Source organism: Alnus glutinosa, chromosome 3 (genome assembly GCF_958979055.1).
Source record: "Alnus glutinosa chromosome 3, dhAlnGlut1.1, whole genome shotgun sequence".
NCBI classification, from domain to species: Eukaryota; Viridiplantae; Streptophyta; class Magnoliopsida; order Fagales; family Betulaceae; genus Alnus; species Alnus glutinosa.
The window spans coordinates 22,636,320-22,648,638 of record NC_084888.1 but is presented as its reverse complement, the minus strand read 5'-3'; the positions used below and the strand labels follow the sequence as shown (position 1 = coordinate 22,648,638).

Sequence of the window (12,319 nt, the reverse complement as noted above, 5' to 3'; positions counted from 1 at the left end):
TGTCGTCTAGTTGGGAAGTTGAACTATCTTACTATCACCAGGCCAGATATCTCATATGCAGTTAGTGTTGTTAGTCAGTTCTTGGAGGCTCCTCGGGTTTCACATTGGGAAGCTGTTACTCGCATTCTTCGGTATTTGAAGAGAGCCCCTGGTCTAGGAATACTATATAGACCAAATGGACATCTTAGAGTAGAAGGTTTTACTGATGCAGATTGGGCAGGTTCTCCTTCAGATAGACGGTCTACTACAGGTTATTGCACATTCTTTGGTGGTAATCTTGTCACTTGGAAGAGTAAGAAACAAACAGTAGTGGCACGATCTAGTGCTGAAGCAGAGTACAGGGCAATGGCTCATACTGCTACTGAATTGACCTGGTTACAACATTTCCTTCAAGAGATTGGGTTCTCAGCTCCTACTCCTATTCCGTTATTTTGTGATAATCAGGCTGCTTTACATATTGCATCTAACCCAGTTTTTCATGAAAGGACTAAGCATATTGAGGTTGATTGTCATTTCATCAGAGATAAGATACTCGATGGAGATATATCTACAGCATACGTGAAGTCTGGAGACCAGTTAGCTGATGTGTTTACAAAAGCTTTGTGTCGGAACCAGTTAGAGTGTATTTGTAACAAGCTGGGCTTATATGATATATATGCTCCAGCTTGAGAGGGAGTGTTAGAATAATATATTAGGGTTTGAGGGTATTGTGGTCATTGTAATATTCTCCAAAGCCTATATAATAATGTGTGAGGTAGGCTACGTAAGACAATATAACGTGCCTCCTCTTTCTTTTCATAAAACCCTAATAACAGAAACAATCTCATAGCTCTTAATACCTCAATCATCACTAATTATTAGCATCACCACTACAATCATCATTATATAAAATTCGGTGTGACAAATCACGGCTGAGTGAGCACATATGCCTGTAAACTGGCTGGGTTGAACCAAGAGGAGGCTTGTCCAAACTTAGCCCAAAGCACAAGTGTCTCAATCAAAGCTAAAGCAACCCAAAATGTTAAATAAACATATCTCAGCCCAAACACGGCCTGTGGTGTTCAGGTTGGCCCATAATTGGAAACAGCAGATAAAAGAGATGATAGTCAATTACAGAAAACCATGAACTTGCCTTACAAACTGAGTTAAACTATGGACCATGAAGTTGAAAGCTACCAGTTCAACCACCAAGGAATACATGTTTGTTGAGTTTTGATATACAAATTATATAGTATATAGGTCGAATATTCACAAAATATATACATATGTTATTTCGATTAACTTTGATGCTAGGAGTGTTCGTTCTAGCCGGGGTAAAGGCCAAAGGACTGTTGATGTAATGTAGTCTAGGGTGTTTTTGGCAGGTTTAGGGTTTGGGCTTTGGATCTTGGTACTCGGCTGTTTGTGGGTTTTGTGGGTTTTCTCTTTTGTTTTTTTTTTTTTAAAAAAAAAAAAACAAAAAATAATTATATATATATATATATATATATATATATATATATATATATATATATATATATATATATATATATCTTTGCTTACATAGAAAATAAAAAAAAAAAAAAAAAAAAAAAAAAAAAAAAAAAAATTGGCATAGGTAGATTTGGGCTGAGCAAAGCACAGCCCGAGCTGCATGAGTTTCATTCTAGAATTCTGGACCAAGGTCGGCCCAAATATATCTAGGCCAAGCAAACGGCTTCAAGCGAGCTTGGCCAAGTAGATATTCTACTTATCCTTCTTTATTTCCACATGAACCGTGTTAGAAGAGTTTGTTAGGCTTTGTGGGTATTTTGGTCATTGTTGTATTTATCAAAATGTATGTAGTAAGATGTGTAAGGGTCCGTTTGAGTTTACGATTTTAAAAAGTGCGATTTAAAAATAGCGATTTTAAAATGTAAGATTTTAAAAAGTGATTTTTAAAAATGCAGTTAAGCGTTTGGCAAAATCGCAGTTTGGCCTTTAAAATCGCAAGTTAGCCTTATAAAATACTGCGTTTTTAAAAAAGCACCACATTGCTTGCGATTTGAATAAACACTTTTCTACGTTTTCAAAATCACAATTTTTTAAAAACACAGTTTCCAAACAGTTCATTTTCTGCGATTTGATTTAAAATCGCACTTTTTCTCTACGAAATCGCAATCCCAAACGCACCCTAAGGTAAGCTATGTAAGGGAAACAAGTCTCCTCATTCTCTCTAATGTTGTTCATGCAAACCTCACAACATGGTATCATCGCCTAGGGTTTAATTCCTTTTACTGAGATCCTCGGTTTTTCTCCTTGCTCTTTCGCTCCCCCTTCTTTTCTTTTCTTACTTTTCTCTCACCCAATCTACATGTGCTACTAAGTGAAGAGAACTGATATACTAGGCTTGATGCCCACATTAAGCGAGCGATGGTGTTGAGGTCAGGATCATCAATGGTATGATGTCGCAGTCATCGCCATTATTGGTTCTGTCGTAGTTGGTGGGTTTGATGTAACCAGCAGAACGACGATCGTGGCTGCTGTGATTTAGGTGTTTCCCACAGTGAAAATTCAAGCAAGGTGGCTGGTTGGTTGGTGCTCTTTGTGTTTGTTAGTGCCGTCTCTGGTGGCCGAAGCAGAGGGTAGTGGAAGTTTCATAGTTTTAGTGATAGTTGCAGTGATTTATTTATTTATTTATAAGTAATAAAATTTTATTAAAAAAAACGTAAGGCGCCCCTAATTACACAGGAAAACCAAACTAGCCCACAAAAAGAAACCCAACAAGCCCGTAAGAACCTAAAGCCCTCAAACCCGAAACCCATATGGAGCACTCAATGCTATAGCACGTGAGCCTTGCATTTCCCTCACCAAGAAAATGCGCTTGTATCACCGTAGTTAATGGAGCTTTCCAAATTCAACAGCTCCCTCCTACCGTTTGTCTTTGGACACACAGCCTTAACTTCTCAATTAAAATCCTCTTCAATGGCATCCAGAATTGCCAAGGACTGATCCTCGTCCTCATCACCATCCAACACCCAATCCAAGGGCAAATCGGGAGGAAAAACACCCAAAGGGTAGGGGGTGTTTAATCATCGATAGTTGCAGTGGATTTTGAATGGGTTTAATCACCGTTTGACTTTTCTACTGTCATCGTCATGGTTGTCAACATTGTTCGAGTGTCCCAGAGAAATTCCAATGAGCTCCGGAGAAAAAGAAGCTTGTTTGGTTGCGGGTGCTTACTTTTCCTTATCTAGGATAAGGATATCCATAACCTAATTCAAGTTGTTCATAATCCATGGATATCCCATCCATGGTTTAGTTTGTCCAACACAACTTCACTATAGCCCAAACCGAGAACGGGTCCAACCTGTTTTGCCCAATTCTAACTCGGGTCAACCCGTTTCGTCACCCTGACCCCGCTTCGGTTTGACTCATCTTACCGGTTATTCCACTTCAAGCTGCTTTGAGTTTTTCGACTGGTTCAGACTATGTTGGTTTATTTTTCGGCCAGTTCTAGTTCGGTTTTGGCATATTTCAGCCAGTTCAGGTCAGATTTCTGGTTATTTTGCCTGGATCAGACCAGTTTCTGTTCATTTATGCAATTTTTTGGTTGTTTTGATTTGGTTTGGAGCTGTTTCTTGTATTTTTGGCATATGTCAGTACTGTCAGTGGGTTTTCCATCTAGTTTTTGTGGTTCTTTGCTGCTTTCTTGGTTCTAGTTCGAGTTTTTGGGATTAATTGTCGTTGTTAGTACAGTATGTGGTGGATTAGACATACACTATGGCCATTAAATCTGATTTGATCACTTCGGCTCCTATGGTTAATGCTCCTATGACTTATGTGAAACTCAATGGGAAAAACTATGTCTAATGGGCGCCATCTGTGGAGGTATTCTTAACAGAGAAAGATCTGTATCATCATTTGAAATTGGGAAACTTTCAAACTCTATCTCCACTCAACTTTGGGACCAGGAAGACAATCAAATTATCTCTCTTATGTTGAATAGTATTGAGCCTCACATTGAATCAGGAAGGTGCTCAGATTGTAGACGAGGATTACAATTAGGTTGTGGCAATCTGTGAGTAGAGGAACATGTATCAGCCGCTCTCCATCGACCTAAAGACTATGGAAAAGCAACATCAAGATGTGGATGTGGTTTGTTTTCTTCTCAGCTTGAAGCCTGAGTATGAGTCTATTCGTGCGCAGATTTTGGGTGGTTTGGAACTCCAATCTATTTCTGAGGTTTTTTCCTCTGATTCAGCGTGCCCCTCTTTTGATCAGAGCTCTCAATTGAGCTCTAAGCATAATGGTAACCGTGCTGTTTTTATTGCTGTCGATGGTGGTTTTGGTAGTCCCCATGGGGTACGTGGCGGTTGGGGTGGTCTTGGTTTCCGTGGTGGATGTGATTCTCGAGGAGGTGATCAAACCGGAAGTCGTGAGCCTTGCAAATGCACTAAATGTGTCCATTTGTAATCATTTCGTGGATTATTGTTGGGATTACATGACAAACCATTTGGGTTTGGCAATCAGGTTTGTTCTCAGGAGGATTCTCCAGCCACATCTGGAACACCTGCTAGTTCGAGCCCAACTTTAGATCATGATATGATCTCTATTCCGAAAGATGAGCATGCTCAGTTCTTGGCCCATAAGTAGGCCTCTTCCTCTTCCATCCCTATTCTTGCTCATTCCCGTACTGCATCTCACTGTCTTTTTTCCTCCAGTAGCGACCTGTAGGTTATCGATTCTCGACCAAATGAACATACAGCTGGTTCATCTACTTCTCTAATTATCATCTTGTTGATACACCTCAAAGTGTCACCCTAGCTAATGGTTCCCTCTCTAAAGTTGCCGGCTCTGGCAATACACATCTAAATCCTGATATTGAATTTTTGTTTGTTTTACATATTCCTGGTTTTCATTTTTATTTGTAGTCCATTAGTATAATTACCAAGTTCTTAATTGTTATGCTAGTTTTTACCCTTCTTTGTGTTTTTTTCAGGATCTAAAGATGACAAAGATGATTGGTGTGGGACATGAAGTTGGTGGACTACATTATTTGGATCTCGCACCTACATCTCCCTCTTGTGCTTTGCAATCGTCAATCTTTGCTCTTCAGTGGCATTTTCATCTTGATCATCATCCCTCACGTTCTACATTGAAACATCAAATCCCTAGTATTCATCATGAGTTGTATGTGCATTGCGAAGCTTGTCAGCATCACCATGTCTCTTTCCGTCAAGAGTTCTTCGTAGCGTTTCGAGTCCTTTTGAGTAAGTTCATTCTAATGTATGGGGTCCAATTAATATAGAATCCATAAATTACACTATTTTGTGACCTTTGTGGATTATTTTTCTCGTATAACATGGCTATTATTAATGAAAATTGTTCGTAGTAATTATTTATTTTCCAAATATCCATAATATGATTAAAACTCAATTGGCTCAAAAAATCCATATCTTGCGTTCTGATAATGCCAAAGAATATACATCTGGCTCTTTTGCTTCTTATGTGCCTAATAAAGGTATTATCCATCAAACCTCTTGTGCTCACTCTAGAACAAAATGGTGTGGCTGAATGAAAGAGTCATCATTTCTTGGATGTTGCACGTTTTCTCTTATTTCATATGCATGTCCCCAAACAATTTTGGAGTGATGTTCTCACTGCTTGTTATCTCATTAATCGAATTCCCAGCTCAATCTTAGATAGTGCTATAGTACTATTCTTCGACACTGCTGCACTAGCGTCGATGTCACATTTTTTGAATCTACCCTTCTTTTCTTGGTGCTACTTCTTTGCGTGATTCTACTCTTGAGCCTGATGTATGCCCATACCGTTGCATGTTCTGACCCTATCTAAGTCTCTCTCTCCTTCTCCTTCTCCTTCAGTCTTGTTGCCTCCACGCTCGCCTGCCCCTCTCCAAGTCTATACATGCCGCCCACGACCAGCAGCTCCTACACCACCACCATCATCCTTATCGTCTATAGAACTAGTGCCCCCACCTGCATCCAACGCCTTGGCTATTGCTTTGCGGAAAGGTAAGCTTTTTTGTACTACCCAACATCTTATCTGTCAGTTTGTATCTACTAGTTCTTTGTCCCTATCACTTTCTTGCTTTATTTCATATCTCTCTAGTGTTTCTATTCCAAAGACAGTGTGCAATGCATTATCAAACTTTATTTCGAGGCAAGCTATGGAATTGAAAATGGAGGCCCTGCATCAAAATGGAAAGTGGGAGCTGGTTTTGTTATTGCCTGATAAACAAATTGTTGGTTGTAAATACATTTACACTATTCAGTGTAATCCTGATGGTTCAGCTAAACAGTTGAAAGCTCGTTTGGTTGCTAAGGGTTATACACAGACATATGATATTGATTACAATGAAACTTTTTCTCCAGTTGCCAAAATTTCTTTTGTCCGTGTTCTTGCTTTCTTTGGTTGCTCATCTCGATTGGCCCTTGTTTTAATTGGATATCAAAAATGCTTTTTTTACGTGGGGAGTTACATGAGGAAGTTTATATGGAGCAACCATCTGGGTTTGTTGCTCAGGAGTATCAGGGCTATCTGTAAGTTAAAAAATGCATTGTATGGTCTCCAGCAATCACAAAGGCATGGCTTGAAAATTTCTCTAAAGCAGTATTGGAGTTTGGTCTCCAAAGATGTCAAACAAATCATTCAGTATTTCACTCACATACAAGTGCATGCTATATTCTCCTCGTGGTATATCTACATGATGTTATTTCTAGAGGTGATTCAGGAGGTATTGGCTGATTGAACAATTTTTGCAGCAATGGTTTCATACAAATTACTTGGGCTAACTTCGATATTTTCTAGGATTGAAGTTGCTAGATCTCATACAAGTATCAGCTTATCTCAAAGAAAGTATATACTTGATTTGTTAGAAGAGATGGACGGGTCTTTTGGGTGCTCCTCCCGTTAAGGTTCCAATAGGTCCGAATCATTAATTACTGAAGGATGAAGGGGAATTATTTGAAGATCCTAGCAGGTATCGTTGTCTAGTTGGAAAGTTGAACTATCTTACTATCACCAGGCCAAATATTTCATATGCAGTTAGTGTTGTTAGTCCGTTGGGAAGCTATTACTCGCATTATTTGGTATTTGCAGAGAGGCCCTGGTCTTGGGATACTGTCTAGACCAAATAGTGTTGTTAGTATGTTCTTGAAGGCTCCTCGGGTTTCACATTGGGAAGCTATTACTCGCATTATTCGGTATTTGAAGAGAGCTCCTGGTCTTGGGATACTGTCTAAACCCAATGGACATCTCAAGGTAACATGTTTTACTGATACCGATTGGACAGGTTCTCCTTCAGATAGACGGTCTACTACAAGATATTTTACATTGTTAGGCGGTAATCTTGTAAGTTTTAACTTGAAAGAGTAAGAAATAGACAATGGTGGCGCGATCTAGTGTTGAAGCAGAGTATAGGGCAATGGCTCATACTACTATTGAGTTGACATGATTTCAACATTTTCTTCATGAAATTGGGTTCTCAGCTCCTACTTCTATGCCATTATTTTGTGATAATCAGGTTGCTTCACATATTGCATCTAACTTATTTTTTCATGAAAGGACCAAACATATTGAGGTTGATTGTCATTGCATCCAAGACAAAATACTTAATGAAGATATATCTACACAATTCGTTAAGTCTGAAGACTAGTTAACTTATATGTTTATAAAATCTTTATGTCATAACCGGTTAGAGTTTATTTATTCCAAGCTGGGATTATATGAAATATATGCTCCAGCTTGAGGTGTTAGAAGAGTTGTTAAGGTTTGTGGGTATTTTGGTCATTGTTGTATTTTTCAAAACTAATATAATAAGATGTCTCATGTACTACATAAGGGAAACGAGCCTCGTCTTTCTCTCTAATGATTTTCATGCAAACCTCACAACAAACTGATTGGATAGTAGTCCTACTTCAGCATAAAACATGAAATCTGGAATCATATTAAGAGGAGAAATGCTAGAGGTACTAAATCTTTTACTAAGAGATGGGTTCTGAGATGATGTAGAGCTCATTCATTGGAGATGATCAAAATAATTAATAAAAAGAAATGCTATAAGTACCAATAAATAAGCTCCACATCATTTTAGTACCCATCTCTTAGTAAAAGATTTAATGTTTCTAGCATTTCTTTATTAAGAGATTAAGAAAAAGTTTTGAACTGGTTTCAACCTAAGTAAATTCCTCCATCATTTTATTGAAAAAAAAAAAAAAAAAAAAGAAGAAGAAGAAACAAGAAGAATGATCAGAGTCATTATCATACTTTTTCTTTACAAGTAATAGCAGAGTTTATATCCTTAGTACATGAAGACAATGTAGACTACAAAAAGAATCTATTTGCTTCACAAGAGAATATAAGTAAAGCAGAAAGCGAGGGAAAGATGCCAGGGAAAGAGAGCCAATATTATAAATTGGTAGCACAACTATGGGGAATTTTGGAAATTGTATGGAATGCATTAAAACCAAGGTAATTTTATTCCTCAATAAGTGTTACATGATGTTTGAGAAATGAACAATTGCGAGTTGTTCACAGTCCTCAGGTTAAATTGAATACTCTGATCAGTGATTTTTAACAAATGGAGATTCTTAAAACTTAAAACAAGAAATTGGTAGTGCCCGTTAATTTCAGGACATAGCAGCAGGAAGCTTGTGACATACCTTTTTCTAATGGATGCATATTTCTCATTTTCACATACAGACTTGTAAATGTTTGCAAGAAGAAAACTTTTTGCATCCTTAAGCACCTACGATTTATGAAATAAAGTGACACTTCAAGACATACTTGAGTGCAGTAAAAATCATATGGCATATCATAGCAAGCAAACATATTTACCTTTGAGAGTAAGGGTAGTGCATCCAAAGCAGTTTTAAGGAGAATAATGCTTGAGATTAACATTTGGCTCTTTCTAGCATAATCAACGCCCAAGACTTCGTTTGTAACTTTCTCTGGCTTAAAGCAGAAGTGACACAGTACTCTATCTGAATGAAGGAAAGAAACATTTAATATAATACAATTGATGGATAAACTTCCAGAAGACTTTTTTTTTTCTAACTTTATTCAATTTCTTCCTTTCCTTTCGGCTTACCAGTCTCTTTTGGAAATTTACGCAGAACCTGGGAGAGTCCAAAACACAGCTGTTCATTCCTCATCAGCTCATCCTAAAATCAAACAATTGAAGAGACATGATGGATCTAAAACAATTATGTTGTGAGTTGCCCCTTAGGATTCTAACGCTACCACAAAATTAAACAAGAATTAACTTTACGTTATATGAATCTTCAACAGATCATTCCCAAGTGATTTTTTGTGCTGGCAAATTTAGTTGAAACAATATAGCAAGAAAGAGAGAAAAAGAAAAGAAGACAGAGAGAGAAAAAATTCTAAGATAACAGAATTAGGGTTCTCCTCTTGCTCATTTATTACTTATAGTTTCCACATATTGTAAAAATACATAAACGCCCCCCATCAACAATCTTGCATGCCCAGCTTGATTAAAATTGCTTGAAAGGCGCTACTTTGTAACGCCCCGACTTTATAACAAGTCGTAAGTGGAAATTATTTTTTTTCAATTTACCATGCAGCAGAAAAATCAGCAATAAAGCTTTGCCTTTCAATTGATCTCATAAACTCAACAATAAAACATACCTGAGCTTCTATTACATAATGTAAAGCCATTACAAACTCAAACCTTACTCTCCATATATCAACACTACAATATGCCACACGTGGCATAAAAACGAATTCTATAAAGATAAATTTAACTCAAATCATAACTTCACAAGCCTAGGGTCCCCCAGTACCTCAAGAAAAGACATCTAAGCACTACTATGAGATTCCCTCAATTTTCCATGCCTGCAAGTTCTACCACAACAACTATGCAATTGTGATCCTACAATTACATAGGTGGATTAATGAGTTTGCGGTTTCGGTATGTATAAGATTTACTAAGCATTTCAATATGAGCCAAATTTTCCGAAAATATTCCTAACATGATGATTATAATAACAACTATGTTAGGTTTACCAAAAGGAATCATTTTATATAATTCATAGCTGATAAAATAAGCACTGTAAAGTTGTATAATAATACATAATAAAATCCACTTATCTTTTCCTTGACATTTCTTTGATACATACATACATACATATATATATATATATATATATGCATGTTACTTGCATCTCATAAAATCCATATCTATATAAACATAAAGCAATGAAACAATTCAATAGCACATCACATTATTCATTATATGGAATGCAATCTTCTCCCATATTTCACTAGGAGACTCTTCTGGCTCCTCCGGCTTTCTAAGGGACTTGAACCCTTCGTTTACGGCTATCAGAAAACACCTTCAACTCCTCGGTTAACGTCTATAGGAGACACCTTCGACTCCTTCTTTAAACATCATTTCTTGAAACTTTCTAGTTTCTTATCTATCTGGAAGACAAATTCAGCTTCCACAATTAATATAAGAACACCCTCTAGCTTTAGATTCAACTTTAGGAAGACCTTTTGGCTTCTTATTTAACCTGGAACACACCTTCGGCTTCTACAATTAACATAGGAAAACTTTTTGGCTTCACATTCAACTTTATGAAGACCTTCTGGTCTTCTTATTTAACCTAGAAGGCACCTTCGGCTTCCATAGTTGACATAGGACAACCTTCAGACTTCATATTTAACTTAAGAAGACTTTATGGATTCCCAATTTTATTCTCTCTTATTCTCATTAATCAACAGGATGTAGTAACATGTCTCTCTTAAAATCATTCTTCTGTTCTCATAAACATCCTTTCATATTGCAAATCATTCCAACACGTGAAAATAATTGAAAACATATAATCTTGTTTTTTATAAAATACTCAGGCTCATGTAATTGTAATAATCATACCTCAAAAGCTTTACCAAATAGTTCAAAGTAAAACAGTATCATTTCTCAGTAAGTAGTTATACTTACAGATTCCCAGATCATTAAGTGGACTCCTGACTCCATACACTTTTCTTGTTGGCTCTTTTCGCAATTCTTCGCTTCAACCATTTATCTGGTAATTTACATGGGAGAACTAGTTTCAATCCTAAGCATCCCTCCAAACCTTAAACCCTATTTCACAAACAATCAACCACAAGGTTGGAGGCATGCCATGGAGTTGAGGATGCCGCTTTACATCATAATGGAACTTGGGCCCTGTTCCCTTCCCACCTATGAAACATATCGTTTGTTGTAAATGGGTGTATAATGTTATGTTCCATCTTGATGGTTCACTTCATCGCCTCAAGGCCCGGTTGATTGCAAAGGCCTATACCCAGACTTATGGTGCAGGCTATGATGAGACATTCTCTCATGTTGACAAGATCTCTTATGTTCGAGTCTTGATATCACTAGCAGCCAATCTTGATTGTCCTCTATATTAGTTGAATGTCAAGAATGCATTTCTCCATGGTGACCACCTTGAGGAAGTATATACAAGGCAACCACCTGAGTTTGTTGCTCAAGGAGAGTATAGAGATAGTGTGTGCAAGTTTAAGAAAGCATAATATGGTTTCAAGCAGCCACCAAGAGCATTGTTTGGGAAGTTTCCTGAGTTTGTCAAGGATTTTGGTCTCCATTGTTGTCAGCCAGATCATTCAATTTTCCATTTACAACCTGATGATGGATACATACTACTAGTTGTTTATGTGGATGACATTGTGGTTACTAGAGTGATTCTAGAGGCATCACCAAATTGAAACAATTCTTACAGCAGCACTTTCACACCAAAGATCTTGGCAAACTTTGGTTCTTCTTGGGAATTGAAGTTGCAAGAAATAACAAGGCATCAATTTATCTCAGAGGACGTATGTATTGGATATCCTCGAAGACACTAGATTGCTGGGGTCTCGACCTGTTGACACTCCAACTGGATATCCTTGGTGACCAATATGAACCAACAAAAGGAGCGTGTATGTTGTGTTTGCTACCATTGTGATATCATAGCAAGCTATTTCATCAGGGCACTTGCATTTGATTGGTTCTCTCTGTTCTCTCTCTTCATCTCCCCCGCTCTCTTTTTCTTCCCCTTGCTAGCGATGGTGCGTGTAAGCGTGTCCCGCTAGTGCTTAGTTCTGGTTCGTTCTTGCTGGGTGCGACTGTCGAGTTTTCTCCCTTTCTGAGCTCGTTTGGTGTTGGTTTTTGGCTGGTGGTGTTGAGGGGTTGTTTCGTGGGTATCTCTCCATGGGTCTTGTAGCTCTTCAGTCTTGGCAAAGATGGGGCGTTGCTTCTCTGTGGAAGTTAAATGTTTCTCCTTTTCAGCGAAAGCAAGAGTGTCTGAACTCCGCTTGGAAGAGAGGC

General features: G+C 37.8%; 1 protein-coding gene across 1 annotated transcript in view; it reads right to left on the bottom strand.

Annotated features, from left to right (window-relative positions):
• Positions 1 to 12,319, bottom strand: part of LOC133864777 (DNA mismatch repair protein MSH4) — a 50,371-nt gene that overhangs the window by 18,207 nt on the left and 19,845 nt on the right. Inside the window, exons 9-11 of the mRNA XM_062301191.1 lie at positions 9,074 to 9,146; positions 8,821 to 8,966; positions 8,646 to 8,731 (exon numbers count right to left, since the gene is read on the bottom strand). Of these exons, the coding sequence (XP_062157175.1) occupies positions 8,646 to 8,731; positions 8,821 to 8,966; positions 9,074 to 9,146 (305 nt within the window). The remainder of the gene's footprint in view (positions 1 to 8,645; positions 8,732 to 8,820; positions 8,967 to 9,073; positions 9,147 to 12,319) is intronic.